At 41.2% G+C, this 24,919-nt stretch overlaps 1 protein-coding gene across 8 annotated transcripts in view; it reads right to left on the reverse strand.

Moving 5' to 3' along the window:
• Positions 1–280: 280 nt before the first annotated feature.
• The window catches only part of FRY (FRY microtubule binding protein), a 559,746-nt gene continuing 535,107 nt past the window's right edge, over positions 281–24,919 (reverse strand). For 5 of the 8 annotated variants that reach the window (XM_070409378.1, XM_070409376.1, XM_070409372.1 and 2 more), the window contains 4 exons: positions 21,197–21,214; positions 19,290–19,400; positions 16,116–16,318; positions 281–1,668 (listed from right to left, as the gene is read on the reverse strand). In XM_070409378.1, coding sequence (XP_070265479.1) covers positions 1,410–1,668; positions 16,116–16,318; positions 19,290–19,400; positions 21,197–21,214 — 591 coding nt within the window. In that variant the 3' untranslated portion in view covers positions 281–1,409. The remainder of the gene's footprint in view (positions 1,669–16,115; positions 16,319–19,289; positions 19,401–21,196; positions 21,215–24,919) is intronic. The other 3 variants (XM_070409373.1, XM_070409377.1, XM_070409374.1) reach the window with 2 other exon arrangements.

Here is a 24,919-nt window from a genome sequence, read left to right on the forward strand (position 1 = left end):
AAAGTCAGGCTCTGTTTTGTGTCCATTTCCAAAGAGGTCATAAATACCCCCTGCTTCCCAAGGCCACTGTGTTTGCTGAACAACCCCAATGGCTGCCATTTATGAAACATATAAATGGTGCCCCTTGGGGCTACCACTGTGGCAACCCACATCTAAAACTGTAAAGTGTGTTAAAGGAAAAAATCTTCATTAATCAGAAATAAAGTTCATGGTCAATATGTGTTTTGTATTTTCTATTTTTTTAGTCTAAAAGTAGTTCTGAACAGAATATCAACCAAAATTACATCACAAAAACTTTAAATGTATTTATAGAGCAAATAAGTTACATAGATAAAATTTGAATATGTTTCTGATGTGCAACAGGTTTACATGCACATATCTAACACTTGACAGCATTAAGTTTAAGGAAGAAAACTTAAGAATGGCCCTTTAGATAAATATTACAAATAAAGTATGACATTTCTTAAGGAACAAAGTGATAACTCATATTTTACCTTTATAATTCTACTTCTGGCTATCCAAATAGATATTAAAATATGCATGCATGACAGGTGAAAAAGACTTGGGATTTATCATGTGAATGTTTTTAACTCTCTTCTACAAAATGGCAAAGTTGGTTAAAATTAACACTCATCCATCTGTAGTATAAATATGCTCATAAAAGCAACCTTTTAGTAAAAAGCAGCCAAGATCCATAAAAAAAGGTTTATCTGGACAATTTTTGGTAATAAGGTCCTAATCACAGACCCCTGCAAAGAGATCCATGGTTTTAAGAAACAGTAGCCTAGCAACATAAGAAAGGTACTTCATAGCAGCTCTTTTAGGTATAGTAATTGTATTCAAATTACAGTGTACATTAAATTGTCCATTTACAATTCCCTTTTCACATATACAGGCTGTCAGCTTTTGACCATATTTTAGTTTTCAATGGCCAGCTTCATTCTGCCTGTCCCATCCTCGTTCACAAAAAAAAAGGAAAGAAAAGAAAAGAAAAATAAACGGAAAGAATATGTACAAGTTTTATAATATTTTTTTGTGTGTGAAGGAACATTGCACTTTTGCCAATCTAAAGTAGTTTCTAGAAAGGAAGGGTATTCTTCAAGGTAGTCGACTTTGGTATGCAATAGAAGTCACTTCTTCAGTAGTGAGTTGCATTTGCTCAGTAAAATAACACATTTGTGCTACATAGCATGGCAGATGGAGTCTGTCCTCAAATGTTTTATGTTACCTTGGTTCTTAGTATTGCCACATGTTGGAAGTTCTGTCATCCCCTTTCGAAAAAGTCCAACAGGTAACAAGAGGGAGAACAGTCTGACCAAGTCTTCTGAAGGCTGAAAAGATACTGAGTGATGTTACCCAAGCATGGCAGCACACCCATCTTGGGACCCATGGGTGACAGGGGGCTCCTGTCAGAGACTAGTGCCGGAAACACTGGAGTCTGGAAGAAAAGCAGTGAGGACTCGATAACTCTGGGCCCTGCGAATCATATCTCGAATCTCCATGTTCAGCTCCATCAGCTTGGTGCAGATTTCGGTCAGGCTCTGGTTAGACCCCACCAAAGCATAAGTACCTGTTTGTCCTAGAGTTTGATGACGGAAATATATATTCAGTAGTGTCTGGACCTCATCATCAGAACTGCTTCCAAAGATGTCATTGGGCCACAGACTTCTGCATTCAAAAAAAGAAGAGCACAGATTATAGGCACTATTAGTCATAAAGAGGAGAAATGATGAGTCTGTTAGTAGAAGAATATTTTATTTATAAAAAAAGCTTTATTGAGATAAAATTCACACATTATACAATTCACAAATCTAAAGTTCTAAAACTATCACCATAAATTTATAATATTAAATATTATTGGCTTTAAAAAAATATATATTTTATTGATTTTTTACAGAGAGGAAGGGAGAGAGATAGATAGTTAGAAACATCGATCAGCTGCCTCCTGCACATCTCCTACTGGGGATGTGCCCGCAACCCAGGTACATGCCCTTGACCAGAATCGAACCTGGAACCTTTCAGTCCACAGGCCGATGCTCTATCCACTGAGCCAAACCGTTTTCAGCAAATATCATTGGCTTTGATAAAAATATCTAAAGTATAAGCTTGGAATCTGACAATTTAAAAACATTTATTTGCTATGTCATGATTCCAATGAATATGTGAATATACTATCAAAATATAGGGGTAAAACACCCAAAAGGATACATTCAAATATTAGATTTCAAAATTATGTTGGGGTATATACTTAATTTTTTTTAATATACTTTATTTCAACCATTTCCCATACCCCTCCTCCTTGGCAACCATCAGTTTGTTATTTATATCTATGGGTCTGTTTTGTTTATTCATTTTTTTTATATTCCACATATGGTATTTGTCTTACTGACTTCTTTCACTTAGCATAATACCCTTTAGATCCATCCATGTTGTCAAAAATGGCAAGATTTCATTATTTGTTATGGTCAAGTAATATTCCATTGTATCTATGTACCATCAATTTTTTATCCACTCATCTATTGACGGGTGCTTGGTTTGCTTCTATATCTTGGCTATCTATATATATAAAAGGTTAATATGAAAAGTGTACCCTAGGGAGTTTGACCGGGAGACTGGGAGTTCGATCACTCGCTATGACGTGTGCTGACCACCAAGGGGTGGTGAGGAACATGGCAGGTGACCAGCAGCAGTGGTGGGGCTCTGTGGGAGCAAGGGAAGGAGGAGGCAGGGAGGCAGGGAGGCAGGGAGGCAGGGGGAATGGCGAGGTGGCAGCGTGTGGGTGGTGAGGGGAGGGAGAGGGGAGAAGGAGAGGCAGGGAACCTGATTGGCCCTGATTGCTGGCCAGGCCTAGGGACCCTAACCATGCACAAATTTCATGCACTAAGCCTCTAGTCATAAATAATGCTGCAAAGAACATAGGAGTGCATATATCTTTTTGAATTAGTGTTTTGGATTTCTTTTTTTGTTTTGTTTTGGATTTCTTAAGTTAGATAACTAGAATTGGAATTACTGGGTCATGTGATAGTTCTATTTTAATTATTTGAGGAACATCCAAATTGTTTTCCATAGTGGTTTCACCAATTGCATTCCCACCAATAGTGTATATCCTTGCCAGCACTTGTTTGTTGACTTTTTGATGACAGCCATTCTGACAGATGTGAGGTAGTATGGCATTGTGGTTTTATTTTGCATTTCTCTGGTGCTTAGTGATGTTGAACATCTTTTCATATGTCTCTTGGCCATCTGTATGTACTCTTTGGAAAAATATCTATTCAGGTCCTCTGCCCATTTTTAGATTGGATTGTTTTTTTGGTCTCAAGTTTACGTGTTCTTTATATATTTTGGATATTAACCCCTTATTGGATGTATCATTTGTGAATATCTTCTCCCATTAAGTAGGTTGTGTTTTGTTGATGATTTTCTTTACTTGCACAATTTTTAGTTTGATGTAGTCCCATTCCCCCTCCCCTCCTTTGGTTGCTCTATACCAGTGGTTCTCAACCTTCCTAATGCTGCGACCCTTTAATACATTGCTCATGTTGTGGTGACCCCCAACCATAAAATTATTTTTGTTGCTACTTCATAACTGTAATTTTGCTACTGTTATGAATAGTAATGTAAATATCTGATGTGCAGGATGTATTTTCATTGTTACAAATTGAACATAATTAAAGCATAGTGATTAATCACAAAAACAATATGTAATTATATATGTGTTTTCTGACGGTCTTAGGCGACCCCTGTGAAAGGGTTGACCCCCAAAGGGGTTGCGACCCACAGGTTGAGAACCGCTGCTCTATACCAAGGAGACATATCTAGAAAGATATTACTAAGACTGATGTCAGAGAGTCTACTGCCTATGTTTTCTTCTAGGAGTTTTGTGGTTTCAGGTCTTATATTTAAGTCTTTAATTCATTTGAATTTATTTTTGCATATGGTGTAAGAAGGTGGTCTAATTTTGTTTTTTTTTTTTTTGCATGTATCTGTCCAATTTTCGCAGCATCACTTATTGAAGATACTGTTCTTATCCCATTGTATATTCTTGCCTCCTTTGTAATAGATTAATTGACCATATAGGCATGGGTTTATTTCTGGGTTTTCTATTACATTGATTTCTATATTTGTTTTTATTCCAGTATCATACTATTTTGATTATTGTAGTTTTGTAGTATAGTTTGAAAGTACCTCATATTTTTTTTTCTTTCTCAAGGTTTCTTTGGATATTTGTATTTTTTATAGTTCTATATAAATTTTAGGATTAGTTGTTCTAGTTCTGAGAAAAATGCTATTGCTATTTTTGCATTGAATCTGGATATTGCTTTTGGTAGTAAGGATATTTTAATAATATTAATCATTCCAATCCATTCCTTCATTTATTGGTACCCTCTTTGATTTCTGTAATATTTTATAGTTTTTCAGGATTCAGGTCTTTCACCTCTTTGATTAAATTTATTTCTAAAAATGTTATATTTTTTGATGCAATTGTAAATGAGATTGTTTTCTTAATTTCCCCTTCTGATTATTCATTATTGGTGTGTGGAAATGCAACAGATTTCTCTAAGTTGATTTTGTATCCTGCAAATTACTGAATTTATTTATTAGTTCTGATCATTTTTGGGTGGAGTCTTTAGTAGCATGTAATCTACAAATTGTGAGTTGTACTTCTTCCTTTCCAATTTTTATCCTATTAATTTCTTTTTCTTGTCTGATTGTTGTGACTAGGACTTCTAATATTGTGTTGAATAGAAGTGGTAATAGTGGGTGTCCTTGTCTTGTTCCTGATCTTAGAAGAAAGGCTTTCAGCTTTTCACCATTGAGTATGATATTAGCTGTGTGTATGTCATATAAAGCCTTTATTATCTTGAGGTATGTTCTCTCTATACACACAATGTTCAAAGTTTCTATTATAAAAGGTTGTTGACTTTTGTCAAGCGACTTTTCTGAGATGATCATATGATTTTTATCCTTTATTTTTAATGTGATGTATCACATTGATTGATTTATGAACCATCCTTGCATCCCTGGGGTAAATCTCAGTTGGTCATGGTATATAACCTTCTTACTATATTGCTGAATCCAGTTTGCTAATTCTGTTGAGAAATTTTGAATGTATGTTCATCAAGGAGATGGCCTATAATTTTCTTTTTTTTTTTTTTTTTTGTAAGATATTTATCTGGTTTTAGTATCAGGGTAATGCTAGTTTTGTAGAATGAGTTTGGAAGTGCTCCTTCTTCATTTTTTTTGAAATAGTTTAACAAGGGTAGGTATTAATTCTGCTTAAATGTTTGGTAGAAGTCACATGTCAAACCATTTGGTCTTGGATTTTTATTCATTGGCAGTGTTTTAATTAATGCTTCAATTTTATTGCTAGTAATTGGTATGTTTATATTTTCTACTTCTTGGTCCAGTCTTGGAAGGTTATATGCTTCTAGAAATTTATCCATTTCTTAATAGCTTGTCAAACTTTTGGCCTATAATTATCCTCACTATTCTTTAATGATTACTTGTATGTATTTCTGTGGTATTGTTTTTAACTTTTCTTTCATTTATGAATTTATTTATTTTACTTCTCTATCTTTCTTTCTTGATGAGTCTGGCTGCCTAGGGGCTTGTCAATTCTATTTATCCTTTCAAAGAACCAGCTTTTAGTTTCATTTATTTTTCTATTGTTTTAAAAATTTCTATTTCCTTTATTTTCACTCTAATCTTTATTATCTCTTTCCTTCTGTTTACTTTGGGTGTTGTTTGCTCCTCTTTTTCTAGTTCCTTTAAGTATAGAGTTAGATGGTTTATTTGGGATTTTTCTTGTTTCTTGAGGTTGTCCTGTATAGCTATGAACTTCCTTCTTAGAATTGCTTCTGCTGCATCTCATAGATATGGAAAATCTGTGTTTTCACTTTCATTTGTCTCAAGGCAGTTTTTCATTTCCTGTTTGATATCTTCTTTGATCCACTGGTTGTTTAGTTACCTGTTGATTAATCTCCATGTATTTTTATTCTTTCCAGTTTCCTAGTTTCATGCCAATATGGTTGGAAAATATATTTGATATAATTTCAATCTTTTTGAATTTATTGAGACTTGCTTTGGGATCTTTCCTGGATAATGTTTTGTGTGTACTTGCAAAAACGTGTATACTGAAGTGTTTTGATGTAATCTATATAATAAAAGGCTAAGCGACCATTATGGCAGAACTACCAGAATGATCCGTTGCTATGATGTGCACTGACCATCAGGGGGCAGAAGCTCAACGCAGAAGCTGCCCCCTAGTGATCAGTGCGCTCACATAGGGGGAGCACTGCTCAGCCAGAAGCTGCACAGTGGGAGCCTCTCCTGACTCTGCAGCAGCACTATTAAGTGGTAGCAGCAGGCGCAGCAGGCTGGGATGAGTGCAAGCAGCGTGGCACCTGGCCCTGATTCGGGCTCCTCTCTGGCGGCCTGCTGCTTGGTGCACTTCTACATCCCCTGAGTGGTCCTAAACTGTGAGAGGGCACAGGCTGGGCTGAGGAACCCCCTCCCCCCCCGTGCACAAATTTCATGCACCAGGCCTCTACTCTACACTAATAAAAGGGAAACATGCAAATTGACCATCCCTCTGCTACTCCCACCAGCCAATCAGGGTGAATATGCAAATTAACCCAACAAAGATGGCGGTGGCCACAGAGCTGGAGGCTTGGGTTGCCCCTTGCGACGGAGGAAGCCAAGCTTCCTGCCCTCCCTGGCCACCGCTGAAGGAGAGTGGCTGGGGGCCTGGGACACTGGGGGCGACCCAGGCTTCCAGCCGGCCCTGGCCTCCGCTCAAGTTGGGGCTGGGGGCCTGGGTCTCTGGGGGGCGTGGCCAGCCTGAAAACAGCCCTCAGCCCCTTACCCAGGCTGGCCAGGCACCCCAGCTGGGACCCCCACCCTGAAGTGGGTATGGCCAGCCTGAAAACAGCCCTCAGCCCCTTGCCCAGGCCTCCCCATGCCCCAAGGCCACCCCCACCCTGATCTGGGACACCCTTCAGGGCAAACCAGCTGGCCCCCACCCATGCACCAGGCCTTTATACTAATAAAAGGGTATTATGTTAATTAAACTGGGAGACCTTCCAGACATTCTTCTGGACAAAACCATGGTGGCGGGGCCAAGGTAGAGGCAGTTAGAGGCCAAGAGGGGAGGGCAGTTGTGGGCGATCAGGCCAGGATGGGACAGCAGTTGTGGGTGATCAGGCCAGTGGAGGGGACCATTGGGGGTGATCAGGCCAGCGGGGGGGGGGGGGCAGTTGGGGGTGAGCAGACCAGCAAGGGGTCCAGTTGGGGGCAAGCAGGCCAGCAGGGGGGCCATTGGGGGCAAGCAGGCCAGTGGGGAGGGAAGGGGGGGCAAGCAAGCCAGCAGGGGGGGTAGTTGGGGGTAAGCAAGTCAGTAGGGGGGGCAGTTAGGGACGAGCACACTGGCATGGGGGCAGTTGGGGGTGATCAAGCTGGCGAGGGGGCATTTGGTGACAAGCAGGCCGGCGGTGGGGGGCAGTTGGGGGTGAGCAGACCAGCAGGCAGAGTGAGCGGCTAGGAGCCAGCAGTCCCGGATTGCAAGAGGGATGTCCTACTGCTGGTTTAGGCCCAATCCCTGTAAACTGGCAGTAGGACATCCTTCCAGGGGTCTCAGATTGGAGAGGATGCAGGCCGGGCTGAGGGACACCCCCCACCCCCGTGCAGGTATTACATACACCGGGCCACTAATATTTTATAACTGTCTATTAAGTATATCTGGTGTAATTTGACATTGAAGGCCATCACTTCCTAATTAATTTTCTTTCTGGATGATCTAGGCATTGATGTGTTAAAATCCCCTACTATCTATACTAATAAAAGGGTAATATGCTAATTAGATCGGATGTCTTCTGGATGTCCTTCCTGACAAAAGCCAGGGGCTTGGCCGGCCTGCAAACAGCCCCTAGCCCCTTGCCCAGGCAGGCCCTGCCTCCCAGCAGGGATCCCCACCCCATCTGGGGTGTGGCCGGTCTGCAAACTGCCAGCAGCTCCTCACCCAGGCCGTACCCATCCCCGCGGCCCCTGCTCCAGCAGCCTTGCCCCCCACGGGCTCCCCACCCAGATCTGGGACCCCCCTTCAGGGCAGGCCAGCTGGTCCCCACCCATGCACCAGGCCTCTATCCTATAATCAAAGGGTAATATGCAAATTGACCCTAAAGGCAGAAGGACCAAAACAACTGCTGGACCAGTCACTATGAGGTGCACTGACAACCTCTTGGTCCCTTTTCCTGGCCGACAGGCTCTGATTGCCTGATGGCCTCCTTCTGGGGGGCTGGAGCTGGCGAGTGGGCAGGAACAGCCAACCTCTCGGTCCCTATCCTGGCCATCAAGTACCGACCACCCGATGGTGAACAGGGAACCGGGGGTGGGTGGTGGGGCCGGCTGCGGGCAGCTGGGGAAGATGGCCCAGATCACAGGCCAGGCCTATGGACCGTACCCGCACACGAATTTTGTGCACCGGGCCTCTAGTCTATATATATAAAAGCCCAGCAACCAGAACAGTGGAACAACCAGAATGACCGAAATGACCAGTGGCTATGAGGTGCACTGCAACAGCCAACCAGCCTGATCCGGGCCCCCGATCGCCTCCACACCCTGATCAGGGGCGGGGCCAGCTGGCCAACCTCCCATGGCCCCTCACCCCCACTGGCCCGGCCTGATGGATCCCCATCGGAGCAGGGCAGCTGGACCCCATCCATGCACCGGGCCTCTAGTCTACACTAATAAAAGGGAAACATGGTAATTAGCGTACGACCGCTACCCTTCCCATTGGCTAATCAGCGTATCCTTATGCAAATTAACTGTCAGCCAAGATGGCGGCCGGCAGCCATGCACTGAAGCGAGCAGGGAGGCTTGCTTCCTCCAGGGACTGCAGGCTCCAACGTTCCCTGCCTCACTTGCCGGCCTCTCAACTGCAACTCTAAGCAACTATTACTATGTTGCAAATAAGAAGCTAAACAAAACCAGCTGTCAGTCAGCCCCGGACCGCAACATTGTATCCATGTTTTCAGCAGCGAGGCCTCAGCTAAAGCTGGCCCAGAATAAAAAAAAAAAGAAAAGAAAACAAGGAGCGGTTGGGAGCTATTAGTCAACTGCCAGCCGGAAAACAGCCCTCAGCCCTCACCCAGACTGGCCAGGCACCCCAGTGGGGACCCCCACCCTGATCCAGGACACCCTTCAGGGCAAACCAGCCGGCCCCCACCCGTGCACCAGGCCTCTATCCTATATAGTAAAAGGGTAATATGCCTCCCGGCACCGGGATCAGCGGAGCAGCGAGGCTCCCGGCACCGGGATCAGCGGAGCAGTGAGGCTCCCGGCACTGGGATCAGCGTGACAGGGGGCAGCGCCCAAACCCCCTGATCAGCCCTGCTCTGTGCCTGATAGGGGGGAGCTCCACAATCCCCCAATTGCCCTGCGGCTCTGTGTGTGACAAGGTGCAGCGCACCAACCCCCTGATCGGCCCTGCTCTGTGTGTGACAGGGTGCAGCGTCCCAACCCCCCGCCCCCCCCCCCCCCCCCATGGGCCCTGCTGTGTGTGTGACAGGGTAGAACCATAACCTCTCCATCGGCCCTGCCCCGAGTGTGACAGTGGCGGTGCCCCAACCCCCTGATCGGCCCTGCTCTGTGGGTGATAGAGGGTGGCGCCCCAACCCCCCTCCACGGGCCTTGCTCTGTGTGTGACAGGGTAGAGCCATAACCTCCCCATTGGCCCTGCCCTGAGTATGACAGGGTGCAGCGCCCCAACCCCCTGATCCGCCCTGCTCTGTGTGTGACAGGGGGTGGTGCCCCAGCTCCCCTATCGGCCCTACTCTGTGAGTGACAGCGGGGAGCTCCTCAACCCCCTGATGGGCCCTGCTCTGTGAGTGACAGGGTGCAGCGCCCCAACCCCCTGATGGACCCTGCTCTGTTAGTGACAGGGGGCAGTGCCCCAACCCCCTGATTGGCCCTGCTCTGTGAGTGACATGGGGCAGCGCCCCAACCCCCTGATCGGCCCTGCTCTGTGAGTGACAGGGTGCAGCGCCCCAACCCCCTGATTGGCCCTGCTCTGTGAGTGACATAGGGCAGCGCCCCAACCCCCTGATCGGCCCTGCTCTGTGACAGGGGGCAGCGCCCCAACCCCCTGATTGGCCCTGCTCTGTGAGTGACATGGGGCAGCGCCCCAACCCCCTGATCAGCCCTGCTCTGTGCGTGACAGGGGATGGCGCCGCAACCTCCCCATTGACCCTGCCTTGAGTGTAACAGGGGGCGGTGCCCCAACCCCCCAATCAGTCTACCCTGAGCATGAGTGAGGGTGGCATTGCAACCTCCCAATCCGCCGTGCTCTGTGCATGACAGGGGGCGGCGCCCCAACTCCCCAATCAGCCCTGCTCTGAGCCTGACCAGGGGCTGCACTTAGGGATTGGGCCTGCCCTCTGCCACCCGGGAGCAGGCCTAAGCCAGCAGGTCGTTATCTCCCGAGGGGTCCCAGACTGTGAGAGGGCACAGGCCGGGCTGGGGAACCGCCCCCCCCAGTGCACAAATTTTTGTGCACCGGGCCTCTAGTTATTATATAACTGAGAATTTCTCCCTTTATGTCCATTAATATTTGCTTTATATTTTTAGGTGCTATTTTATTGGGTGTGTAGATATTTATGATTATTATGTCCTCTTCTTGGATTGGTAATTAGGTAATGTTCTTCTTTGTCTTTATTTACATTATTTGTTTTAAAGTCTATTTTGTTTGATATGAGTACTGCTAAGCCAGCTTTCTGTTTTGGTTTAAATGGAATTCTTTTCTCATCCTTTCACTTTCAGCCTTTATGTGTCTCTCAATTTGAAGTGAGTCTCTTATATGTACCATATTCAGCCATCCTTTGTCTTTTTATTGGAACATTTAATCCATTTACATTTAAAATTATTATTAACTAGAGGCCCGGTGCACAAAAATTTGTGTACTGGCGGGGGGGTTGTCCCCCAGCCCGGCCTGTGCCCTCTCACAGTCTGGGACCCCCTCGGGAGATAACGACCTGCTGGCTTAGGCCTGCTCCCGGGTGGCAGAGGGCAGGCCCAATCCCTAAGTGCAGCCCCTGGTCAGGCTCAGAGCAGGGCTGATTGGGGAGTTGGGGCGCCACCCCCGTCATGCACAGAGCAGGGCGGATCGGGAGGTTGCAATGCCACCCTCAGGGTAGACTGATTGGGGGGTTGGGGCACTGCCCCCTGTTACACTCAAGGCAGGGTCGATGGGGAGGTTTCGGCGCCACCCCCTGTCACGCACAGAGCAGGGCCGATCAGGGGGTTGGGGCGCTGCCCCCTGTCACTAACAGAGCAGGGTCCATCAGGGGGGTTGGGGCACCGCCCCCTGTCACACACAGAGCAGGGCGGATCAAGGGGTTGGGGCGCTGCACCCTGTCACACTCAGGGCAGGGCCAATGGGGAGATTATGGCTCTACCCCGTCACACACAGAGCAAGGCCCGTGGAGGGGGGTTGGGGCGCCACCCTCTATCACCCACAGAGCAGGGCCGATCAGGGGGTTGGGGCACCGCCACTGTCACACTCAGGGCAGGGCCGATGGAGAGGTTATGGTTCTACTCTGTCACACACAGATCAGGGCCAATCAGGGGGTTGGGGCGCTGCACCCTGTCACACACAGAGCCACAGGGCAATCGGGAGATTGGGGAGCTCCCCCCCCTATTAGGCACAGAGCAGGGCTGATCAGGGGGTTTGGGCGCTGCCCCCTGTCATGCTGATCCCGGTGCCGGGAGGCATATTACCCTTTTACTATATAGGATAGAGGCCTGGTGCATGGGTAGGGGCTGGCTGGTTTGCCCTGAAGGGTGTCCTGGATCAGGGTGGGGGTCCCCACTGGGGTGCCTGGCCAGGCTGGCTGAGGGGCTGAGGGCTGTTTTCCCGCTGGCAGTTGACTAATAGCTCCCAACCGCTCCTTGTTTTCTTCTTCTTTTTTTTATTCTGGGCCAGCTTTAGCTCTGAGGCTTCGCTGCTGAAAACATGGATACAATGTTGCGGTCCGGGGCTGACTGAAAGCCGGTTTTGTTTAGCTTCTTATTTGCAACATAGTAATAGTTGCTTAGAGTTGCAGTTGAGAGGCCGGCAAGTGAGGCAGGGAACGTTGGAGCCTGCAGTCCCTGGAGGAAGCAAGCCTCCCTGCTCACTTCGGTGCATGGCTGCCGGCCGCCATCTTGGCTGACAGTTAATTTGCATAAGGATACGCTGATTAGCCAATGGGAAAGGTAGCGGTTGTACGCCAATTACCATGTTTCTCTTTTATTAGTGTAGATAGGTATATACATATCATAATTTTATCAATTTTTTGTTTGATTTTTATAGTCCTCTGTTTCTTTTTTCTCTTGATCTCTTCCCTTGTTTTTCTGGATTCTTTAGTGTTTTGTTTGGATTCTGGTTTCCTAATAGTTTGTGTATCTTTTGTAAGGTTTTGGTTTTAGGTTACCATGAGGTATATGTATATGTGTGTGTGTGTGTGTGTGTGTGTATATATATATATACATATATATATATATATATATATATATATAAAATTATATATCTATAGCAGTCAATTTTAAGCTGATAGTCATTAACATTTGAATATATCCTAAAAGGACTACATTCCCTCCCCCTCCATGCCTTTTTGTGTGTGTGAATTTTCTTTATTAAAGTATAGTTAGCATATAATGTTATATAGTTTCAGGTGTACAACATAGTGATTTGACATTTATCTATCTTACTAGATGCTTATCACACTAAGTCTAATAATCACCTGTCATCATGCAAAGTTATCGCACTACTATTAACTATATTCCCCTTCACGATTTCACCCATCCCTCCCCTCTTTGTTTTTTGTTTCTATAAGTCTTTTCTTTGTTTGTGCATTTGTTTTGATTTAAAAAAATTACACATGTAAATGAAATCATGTGCTTATTTGTCTTTGTCTGACTTACTTCACTTAGCATAATACTCTCTAGGTCTATCCAAGTTGTTGCAAATGGCAGGATTTCATTTTTTTTATTTGCTGAGTAAAATTCCATTGTGCTGTTTATATACCAAATCTCCTTTATCAATTCATCTGTTGATGGATACTCAGGTTGCTTTCATAACTGTTAGTTATTTAATATGTTTTAATTTATTTTTAGAGAGAGAGGAAGGGAGAGGGATAGAGAGATAGAAACATTGATGAGAGAGAAACATCATCAATTGGCTGCTTCTTGCACATCCCCTACTGGGGATCAAGCCTGCACTGGGGCATGTGCCATGGCCAGGAATCAAACTAACAACCTCTTGCTTCATGGGTAAATGCTCAAGCAGTGAGCCACACAGGCTGGGCATAACTGGATCAATCTCTGGGTGGAGGGCCCTGTGAGTGCATGCTATGGTATCCTTCTATCTCTAACTATGGGAGGGTGGCTGTGGATGTGCTATTGTGGGTTTGTAGGTTGACTAGAGAACCTGGACAGAGCTAAAATGCACTCTCCAAGTGCAAAGGGAGATGTAACCCATGGTGCTCCCCCATCCTCTTGTCCTGGAGAGTTCCCTCAGCTCCTAGAGAGCTCTGGAGGTCCCAGTCTTCTCTATGTGGTATCTCTCTTGGTTGTTGTGTAGAAGCTGTTCAGTTGGCCTTCAGTTGTCTCTCAGGAGAAACTGCTCTAAATATAGGTGTACATTCAATGTGTTATTGGGAGGGGGCTAAATCAGTGTCTTCCAACACCAACATCTTTGATTTGCCTCTCACACTTTCTGTTTTTGAGGTCACATTTTATATCTTTTTGTTTTGTGAATCTCCTAACTAATTTTAGTTTGAGTTGAGTTGGTACTTTTGTCTTTTGACCTTTATAGTAGCTTTTTAAATGTCTAATTTGCTGTGTTTATTTAATATTTGGATTTACCTGTGAAATTTTTTCCTTATATATTCTAATTTATGATTATTGCTTTCCCTTTTCTTCTTTTTTTTTTTTTAAAAAAATATATTTTATTGATTTTTACAGTAAGGAAGGGAGAGGGATAGAGAGTTAGAAACATTGATGAGAGAGAAACATCGATCAGCTGCCTCCTGCACACCCCCCACTGGGGATGTGCCTGCAACCAAGATACATGCCCTTGACCTGAATCGAACCTGGGACTCTTCAGTCCCCAGGCCGACGCTCTATCCAGTGAGCCAAACTGGTTAGGGCCCCTTTTCTTCTTAAAGATCTGCAACATTTATTGTAAAAACGATTTAATGGTGATGAACTCCTTTATTTTTTGCTTGTTTTTATCTCTCCTTCAATTCTGAATGATAACCTTGCTGGGTATATTAATCTAGGTTGTAGGTTCCTTTATTTCAATACTTTAGAAGATATCCTGCCACTCCCTTCTGGCCCATAAAGTTGCTGCTTCAAAATTAGTTGATAGCTTTATGGGGTTTCCTTTGTTTATAACTTGTGTTTTTCTTGCTTCCTTCAAGAGTATCTCTTTGTTTTTAAGTTTTGCCATTCTAATTACCACATGTCTTGGTGTGGGCCTCTTTGGGTTCATCTTGTTTGGAAATTTCTGTGATTCCTGGATCTGAATGGCTGTTTCTTTTCCCAGGTTAGAAAAGTTTTCAGCCATTATTTCTTCAAATAATGTTTTTGTTCCTTTCTCTTTTTCTTCTCCTTCTAGAATGCCTATAGTGTGGATGTTTGTGAGCTTGATTTTGTCTCACAGGCTCTTTAAATTATCCACATTTTAAAAAATTCTGTTTTATTTTTTGCTGTTCTGATTGATTAATTTCCACTAGTCTGTGTTCTGGGTCACTGATACATTCTTCTGTATGTTAATCTGCTGTTGATTCCTTCTAGTGTATTTATCATTTCGGTTATTGTATTTTCAGCTCTCTTTGGGCCTTTATTATACTTTCTCTTTGTTGTAGTTTTAAGTTCCTGTATTCCACTCTGAAGTTTGGTGAGCATCCTTAGAACTATAGCTTTGAATTCTTTATCAAGCGAATGACTTATCTCCAACTCCTTAGGGTTTTTTCTTGTTCCTTCATTTGAGAGGTATTCTTCTGTGTTTATTTTTTTATTTTGTTTGAATTTCTATGTTATTTGTATAAATTTGATAAAATATCTATCTCTCCCATTCTTGAAAAAGTGGCTTTATGTAGAAGGTACCTATGTGTAGGCTGCTTGTGTGCTGGGTTAATTTGGAAGGCCAGTTGGAGTTGAGCTGGTGCATTGGGCTACCAAGCTGAAGCATCTCCAGGCATGTATAGTAGTGCTCACAGGTACCTCCAACCCTGAAGAAATTCCTACAGTTCCTGGAGAGCTCCTGTGGTTCCCTAGCCTGCTCTATATGACCTCTCTCTCATTTCTTGTACAGAAAGTGGCCTTGTGCAGAAGAAACCTCTGTGTTGGCTGTGTGCCTGGTAGTTTTGGCAGGCTGATTGGAACTGGGCAGATATTTATTGGGGTTTTAGCCTGTTAGGCTAGATTGGATCCAGGCAGGGAGGCCAGGAATGTGTCGTGAAGCCCTGTGGCTCCTGCTTGCTCCCGTTGTTCAGAGCTGAAATAGAATTCTGGGCAGTGGGATGGGCACACATTGCTGTAATCTCCCAAGCAGATCAAAGCACCCTGACAGAGCTTCCATCTGCCCTATGGAGGTGGAGGAGGATAGACAATGTTGCTTATCAGCACCTCTGATCTTGCAGATTTCCTACAGATACCAAAGAGCTCCCCTAGTCTTCTCTATTTTGTCTTTCTCTCATTTATGTTCAAAAGCTGTTCAATCAGTCTTGAGCTGTCAATCAGGAATAATTGCTCTTTCTATAGGTGTATATTTTAGTGTGCTTGTGGGAGTGGGTGATTTCAGCATTATCCTATGCCACTGCCATCTTGGACCTCTTGTTGGGGTCTACTTTGAAGTGTATCAACATTTTAGGGATGACAAATGACCAGAAGCAACATCAATACTTTTAACATATAAGTTCTGAAATCTGATGTTTCTGCCATGGTAACAGCAGAGGTCTGAAGAAGGTATATAAAATATCCAGATATTCCTTCTGTAATGATCTAGTTACCAACCATGACAAAGTAATTATTAGGCATGCATTTCATTTAACCATCTCTAAAGGAAATAGAATTACCTGCATTCCCTGATTTGATGTAAAGCCTTGCCAAGTTCATTGTTCTTCAGGCAGTCCAGCATGGACTGGATGGCTGCTTCGGTAGACGTGAAGGTTGGTTCAGACCACACACCCTCTATATAAAGAGGGTCAGCTGCAATGGCTGCAGTGGCCTCCTTCAGATTTTTCTTTAAGTCACTCAGTTCCCTGGACATATTTAGCAGCTGTTAAAACATTATTTTTACTGTAGTTAGTTCAAGGATGGATTTTATATCCCCCAAAGAAAACAATTGATTATATGTGGTGTAGTTAAGCACAAGCTTAGTATCGTGGAAAACTAAAATAGGACAAATGAAACTTTACTACAAGGTATGTATAGGTGGTTGTATGGATGAAATAACTTTATGTGTCCACATCTGGGAAGTTCTTCTTATAGAAAAGATTAAGACTTCCTTTAAAGTGTTGTCTAATTAAGTAGAAGGGCATATTCAGAAGTAAAATGCACACCAGAACAGGCTTGGGAATTGGGTAAAGCTGGGTTCAAATGCCAATTCTACAATGTATGGTGGGACCACAGTCAAGTAAATAGACTTTTATGCATCTTATTTTTCTCATCTGTGGGACTGAAGATATCACAGGTTAATTTTAAAGATGAAATGAGATAATGTATGTAAGATAATAAGTTTTGCATAAAAATGCTCAATAAATATTATCAACATAGACTATAAAAAATGAAATTTTCTTACTATTCCTATGCTATGGAAAGAGACTAAAGGCATACTTTTAAGTAAGAGAAGGAAAAATCTCAATGCAATAGTTCTAATGTTACAGAGGTAAAAGATTTTCCCTCAAAATTACTGAAACCAAAAGATCCAGAGTGTTAAAAAGTAAAGCATATGAGAGAACCTACAAAACTTCTTAGTACTCCTAAAATGTATTGTGGAAGACAGCTGTTTTGGAATCTGATCTCAAGAGCATTTTAAAAAATTGACATGAATTTAAAGGTTTTTTCCCCTTTGTAACGCAAGTTGATGATTCTTGTTTTCTTTGTAGAGTTGATTTACCCAACATCTTCATTCCCAGCTCCCTCATTTTACAAGCAATAGAACCAAAGTTCTCAAGGACTATTTGTTTCCACACAGAAGCCTGTTAAAAACAAATACCTACTCCAGAGTTAGGTTTAAAATGTTCTCAGGTAATGATTTTAAATAAGATATTAGAGTACTTTACGTACATACGTTTTTAAGTTTTAAAGTGAATTTATTTTTAATTCTTTGAAATCTAGGCAAGTTTTAATTATTGTATGTGCTTGTACAGTATTTAAAACTTACCTAGATTTAAAATAATTAAGGAGAAATTCACTTTAAATTTATAAAATTTAAAAACAGTTATCTAATACACACACACACACACACACACACACATAATTTACTTTTCTATGTAACACATAATTTACTTTTCTAAAGTAGAATTTTAATTGCCTTTTTAATATGGAAAAAGACATGTGAGTTGCATTGTATGTCTTCTCTTTTGTCTTCTCTTTTTTGAGCCAAGATGGATTCTAAGGATCCTGTTAATACTTGCTGGAAGAATAAGAAGAGTAAACCTATCTTTACAACATGGAAAATAACATATAAACTGTCTTCTCTTTTATCTAATAATTTGTAATTCAATAGAGGAACACTGGTTTGTGAAGAGCTCTTCATAAACAAAGCTGTCTGATTCATGCCTCCCTTGAAATTAGCATTTGAAAGTATATTCAAAAACTATACCTTCCTTTTCCTTTTTTCCAAATGAGTGGTAAATATGGTGCTCCACTCTCACCAATATACTCTTAGTGGGATGGTTTCCTGAACTCTTGGCTTTTCACTGATAACTACCACACCTATACTTTCAGTTCAGATCTCTCTTCTGACCTCCAATCTCTTCTGTATTTTCATATTAAACTGCCTGCAAGATGTCGTTAACCTGGGCTGGCCTAGTGGGCAGACTTGGTTATTGACTAGCAGGCAGAAGGTTTGACCCGTTAGATGTTCAATTGCCTCAGTCCTCCTTTTATATCCCTGTCCCACAGGTGGTACCACCAGTCACTTAGTTAATCTGAGATGGAATCTGAGTATCACACTCTTTCTTATCCTTCACCCCCACCCCCACCCCCAATTTCTTGACGTTCTGTCCTAAATATCTCTTACATTTCCTCCCTTCTCTCTATACCTAGCACTTCTAGCCTAGTTGAAGCTCTAATCTCACATCCGAGCTATTTTATCAGCTTCATAAGTGGTCTCCCTATCTCCAGTCTAGTTGTCATCAAATGCACCTTATATCTGTGCCATAAGCTCTAACCAAAACACTTTCAGGCACAGGATCTTCCATGATCTCCCCTTACCTATTTCTTCTACCTTGCTCCATCAATCCTTTTTAGTTTGCATGTTATAATCTAGCAATAGTAAACCACATGTAGTTCCTTTCTCTTTCTTACCACCATGTTTATGTTTACTAGAACATACCTCCTTAGCCACCACTTTTTCTCTCTAACTCCAACTCATCCATGAAGAATCACGAAGGTGTGATTTCCTCCAAAAAGCTATGCTATTTCAGCTTGATGACTTAGGCGTTTGTCCTTCACGTTTCCATAATATCCTCTGTACATCCCCATTATTTCACTTACTACATGGCAGTAGTATTCACTTCTAGGAAAATTTCGCTCACTTGGAAGTAGTATATTTCAATTATTTTACTTTTCACATTTAAAAATATTAAAGCATCCTGATGCTAAGCAGGGAAGTGGAAGAGAATCAAGCATCATACAGATGTTTCTTTCTTATCTCAATGAAGAACAAGTACAAAAAGCTAAATACAAAGAAGGAAAACCATAACACAAGGATCCAAAGCCAGGACTAGGGCAGGCCAAGTAAGGCCTCTTAGCATGGCACTGAGGGAGGTCTCATACTCATACTCAGACTCCTTCAGTTTTGTGCCTAGGCCTGTCACTTGCCTCACACTAGTCCTGGCACTGCCAAATGAGAATAGAAATATAAGACACATTTAATACTTATTCTACAGCAAAATGATTATGTAGGAATAACATCACTTAGATAGTTTAGATGGGGGAACAGAGGGTGTGGGGCAGGGAGAACAAAAGGAAAGGAAAGATTTTTATGGCAGCGCTCAGGGTTGGGAGGTGCGAGGGCTCACCTCTGGCATGGAACTGACTTCGTGCACCTGGCCGATGAGCTTACAGTAGGACTGAAAAAGCAGCAGCAGCTGGAAGTGTAGCTTATATAACCTCTGACACAGTTCCAGTTGCTAGAGAGAGAATTAGCATGGGGAGAAATTAGTTAGTTATTAAGGACAGTTTTTGTATAACAAGTGAAATCTTGGAGGAGACAAACTTTTAAAAAATATCAAGGATCCATAACTAGCTGCTATTATTCCCAATAAAACAGAACAAGTCCAGTCAGTAAATATCAGTGAGACATTCACAATATAACATAGAATAGCTCCTGGAGGATGAGTAATTAGAGAGGAGTGGTAGCTATAAAGGGACTGAGTGAATCACCATGTTTGCCAGTTACATGTCTACAAATTATAGTTGCGGCTGTCTTAATTTTTATAGGCGGAATATTTTTTTTTTTTAAAAAAAGAATTTCTGTTTTTTAAAAAGTATAGTTGAAAGGTAAAACATTAAGTCATTCTAAATATTAAATTTATAAATTCAACAGACACTTGGGAAATTACTCCATGAAACAATTCTGGCTGCATTTTGGGTGCAGACACTCATCCTGAAGTCTGTGTAAATAAAACAGTCATATGACCCTCTAAGGTACTGTGTCAGCTTTACTGACAATGCTTCTACTCAGTGCTCAGTAAATAGTTGTTTAATTAAAGAGATAAAAAACAGCTAAAATGTGCTTACAAAAAGGAGACATTACAAAAACATTCAAAACTTTCTGTGGAAAGAACATTAAAAAGTAATAATACAAAATGGCCCTGTAAATACTGCTGGAATTTAAAATGTGTTCATTATGTGAGTTATGTATCCTATGAGGGAAAAATAAATCATGAGTAATTCTAACACCAACGATTATACTGCTCTTTGAGCTGTATCTGCTTATAACAGCCTCTAAATGCTGCCTATTTTATTCTAAGAATGGGTTAACTCCTAGATAGTGGATGGGATTCTGTGAGGAAAAGAATAGCCTTCATTAGGTAGAATTTCATGGCTTAGCAGTCACTAGTGAAAGTGGTTAAGTATGTGGCTTAAACTACACTTCACTGTTCAGTTTTCAAATGTGGTTCCTTGAGGATAAATAGGGCCTTTCTTTTGCTAATGGAGTAGAGAGACCTCAGCTCAGAATTGAGAACTACTGTGGTGATTAAAAATTGTTCCCCAAATCAGTTTAAGCAGAGAAATGACAATAATTTAAATTTAGGTTTGAAGAAGAATATTCTATTCACAGTATTATTAAAAGATTTTTGATCCTAATTTTAAAAAGTTACTAAAGCTCATTTGAAACCATGGTGAATGAAGCTTTCTTTCTCCTCTCACCCTTTCTTTGGCCCTTAGGGGGATAAAATTCTACTTTAGATTTACCTGATCTCTCATTGCTGGAAACCACCCTAAGGTTAAAGAAGTAGCTACACTCACTAGTTACTCCAAACTAGATCTTTGGTTGTTTCAGTAAAATGTTGTATTTTGAACTTTTCTTTATGGGAAATCTTTTAAAATCTGGTACAAAAAAGTAACTACCAGAGATTCACAGAAAGATAAAAAAGTATTGTTTAAAAAATGTTACCTTCACAATTTAGGGTGAAACCTAGCTATGAAAACTCTGACTTTCCAAGTGTCAGATAATGGTAGTTATTAACTCAAGATATTCCACTGATAGTATGAGAGTTCATAGCAACGTAGGTTTCTACTTTTGGGCTGAAAGCAGCCCATTATGCTACTAACAAACTGGCATATCTCAATCTACCAAATAATATAAAATGGAAGGAAAAAGGGGAAACATGCTAAGAGCTATAATAGTAACAGTAAAAGTAAGGTTTGTTATGGGTCCATGCCTCAAATGGGCAGAGAGTATGAAAGAAAGTTAACTTACTGCCAGAGATTCCATTTGCTACACAGCAAGCATGGCACAGGAAACAGGAAAGGAAACAGAGTACAGGGTCAGTGTCTGCATGCAACGGAAAGCACGGCCCTCTTCCACCAGCAGAACCATCAGCAGTATTAGCATTGCTTGCCCAGACTTGATAAATGGTTGCAAATGTGGTACCCATTCGACATGCAGAGCGGCCCAGTTAAAAACAAGCTCTAGTGGGAAGCATGTTGTTGAAAAAGTAATTTGTAATCTTTCAGATTCTCTGGTTAGTTGGTTTAGATTTTGTCTTGGAGATCAGAAGTCAATACTTTTATTGCTTTACGATTTTAGTATTTAAATGTAAATAATATGTGAACATAGTAGAATTCTGAGGTCAGCTGAGTAATGTGAATGAACTACAGCCCCAAATAAATTATACCATTGCTAAATGTTAAGGCAGAGTCTTTCATATGTTTGGCTTCACACCTACTAAACTATGACTATCCAATTAACATAAAATATAATTAACAATCTAAGTGGCATTTTCTTTCATCATATTGCCTTCCACATTGAGAATATTTTATAATATTGCTAGATATAGTCATTTCAAAGGACTAAACATTGTCTGTATACTTCCCAAACAAGTGTGAGATATGACATGTAATTTTCTTGCATTTTATTTTTTATAATTTTTGCTAGTAGACAATTTCTAAAAGTAATATAGAACTCATGGTTAGTCTAGAGTAATATAACTGGGCCATGTTCAACTATGGCTACTACTTTTTGGTGTCACCATATCATAACCATATAATTGGTTTAAGGAAAGTTTGGGAATGTGGAAAGAGATAACTGTAACCTGACACTATATTAGAAAAATCAATTTGGCCATTCTTAATTATAGGTCAGTATATCTGGTTCTAGATTTTCAAAATATTTGAGGACCTATCTGTTTCTAATTCTTGACCAAAAAACCACTTATCTTAATGCTCTTTCCAAAACATTCTCTGGGTTATCAGTTTAATGTATTGTGCTTATCATAAGGTATAGTGCACAAAAAATAAAATCATCAAATTATTTTTTACTATCTTCAAACATAAAGCATTACCACTACCAATCTCCACCACAACCCGTCTTCAAAGCCTCTCTTCTTGTTTCACCTGTTACATGTGTTTGGCACATTGAAGACTATTGTATTATGTTTATTGAGTAGTTTTTTGGGCCCTGGCCATGACTATCTTTCAAACTTTGAAAGAAAATACCTTTAATATTGTGAAATAGATTATACAACTTGAGGCATTTACTATTTTGGGAGAAAAATTTCTGCCTAAAAGTTTTTATAACCAAACCTTATCTACTGACATACAATGTCATTCCAGAAAGGAGTACAGGGCCAGATTCTTAAGTCTATATATACAGAATTTCTACTGTGAAGACTTTTAGAAAATGTCAAATATGAACAAAATGTTTAGTATGCATTTCAGTATGTAACAGCTTCTACCATAGAATAAACTATTGAGAAGTGTGGAATGAAGGACTAAGTAAATTACATGGTCTTTGTGAAGAAAATGCTGTCTTTACTGTTTTCCAAAACAAGGTTGTAATGCAAGATCATCACATCAGGTAAAGCAAAATCTCTGTTAAGTAAAGGCAAATGAGCCTTTTTGACTTCAGCTTTGTGCTAAGGAATTTCATCATCAATGTATTCCTTCCACTCAATTTTCAGGACACAAAACAGTGTTTCTTGGGAGATGGCCAACACGACACATACCAGTTCTCAGACTCCTTCTTAAACTCTCCTTTTTAGGTAAGCTAGTCCAAGCTTCCTGATATTTATTATCTCAGAATCCTTTCTTAGGCCAGAGGCTGGGACCCAGTTTTTATTTACAGCTCCAAAAAGCAAAAAATGCCTTTTTAGGCCATTTTATGGAAAAAGTCTCCCACTCCCATGCTAATGTTTTCTTATATCTAGGTTTTAAAAACAACCCCTTTAGAAATTTTTATTATGAATGTGTCTAAGTGACTCAAGGTTCTTTTGAAAATACTGTGGTAATGCCTACAAATTTTTCTTCAAGCACTGTTCCTTCACTGCTGATATGGCTTGATTTGTAAATTGGATTTAGAGGTTATGTTTTTCAAAATGGGAAATATCAAGAAGTCAAGATGTTAAGAATGGATCATAGATAGGGTGGTTTAAAAGCCCCAAATAATCGAATTATTATGCATTAACAGTAGCATAGACAGTTTTGTTTCTCTGGATTCTGCTCTGAAATGAATTCTATGTTTATGGCATAGGTAAAAATCTGAGAAGTTTTTGACAAGACAGAAAATGAGCCACAGTGTACTATACCAGCTATTATTTTCACCATCTTTTGTCTCTGAAAGTCACTCGTTAAAACTAAACAATAAAATTGAGATAACCTAGCCAATTGTAATACATGGATGCATCTAATCTCTCAAGTATATATGAATAATATGTACTTACCTGCTGCTAAATTACATGGGTCTGGCACATTGATGACCATTGTATTATGTTTGATTGGTACTTTTTTGGACCTTGACCATAATTATCTTTTAAAGCTTTGAAAAATAAATACCTTTAAACTTATGATAAAGATTACACAACCTGAGTATTTACTATTTTTAAGGAAACATTGATTTTAGCATACATTTCCTTAGTCAGCATTGGAAATAGGATTTCTTACAGAATAAAGAGTGATTGACTATTCCCAAAGATGATGTTTAATTGATTACATTTTAACTGGATAAATGTCTTGTTTTGTTCAAGTTAACTTGTTCAGTCTATATAGAAACAGAAGCTTTAGGCTTCTTATTCAATGGATTGATTATGTAGGAATAGGAAATACATGATAGAGTATTAGTGTTCAAAAAGACCCTTATAATTGGAATGGTGGTTTAAACATAAGATGAAATGTAGTAGGGTAAATGTCAAATATTGTACTTAAATACGAAGAGTCACATGTTTAAGTAGTACTCAGAAATATCTGTTGAATCTTGATTGTGTCAACTAAAATGTATAATGAGTGAAGTGGAAAGATCTCCTGCTCTCAGGGCCAGCTCTGCAAAACTGGGAGGTGAGCTATGTTTAGTTGTGGGGCTGAGGGTGTTGCCTGGAGAATCCAGAACTGAGTTCTTTGCCCTGAGCAACATTTCTGTTAACTTAAATTACCTAGTAGTAGTCACTCCAGAATAAACTCCATAGGAGATGGACAGGTTAACAGAAACCCACATCCTTAAATAGAAGTGCGTTTTTTAGTTGTGAAGAGATTTGTCTCTCTTCTTGATATGCTCAGGCTAAAAAATTACTGGTAAAGCTGTGTCTCCAATGAGTGTGACTCCTCTCATAAGACACATGCTTTGTTTTATGTTCTGTTGAGTGTGTGCAGTGCCTTATTCTAGAAGAGTTATTATTGTGGTCATCAACAAGCCTAAATCATTTACTAACCATGCCTGTATTTTTTAAAATGTCTTCCCTTAAAAATACGTCCTCGAGGAAGGTCCAAGATGGTGATATAGGAGGATGCTGAGTTTGTCCCCTTCCAAGAACACCTCAAGTATACACCTATATTTAGAGTAATTCCTCCTGAGAGATAATTGAAGGCCAACTGAACAGCTTCTGCATAATAAACAAGAGAGAGAGAGAGAGAGAGAGAGAGAGAAGAGAGAGAAGAGAGAGAAAGATGAGAGAGAGAGAGAGAGAGAGGGGGGGGGGGGGGGAGAGAGAGA

The sequence above is a fragment of the Myotis yumanensis genome, unplaced genomic scaffold (genome assembly GCF_028538775.1).
Source record: "Myotis yumanensis isolate MYYU_CA2020_CCGP unplaced genomic scaffold, mMyoYum1.0.hap1 SCAF_3, whole genome shotgun sequence".
Classification (NCBI taxonomy): Eukaryota; Metazoa; Chordata; class Mammalia; order Chiroptera; family Vespertilionidae; genus Myotis; species Myotis yumanensis.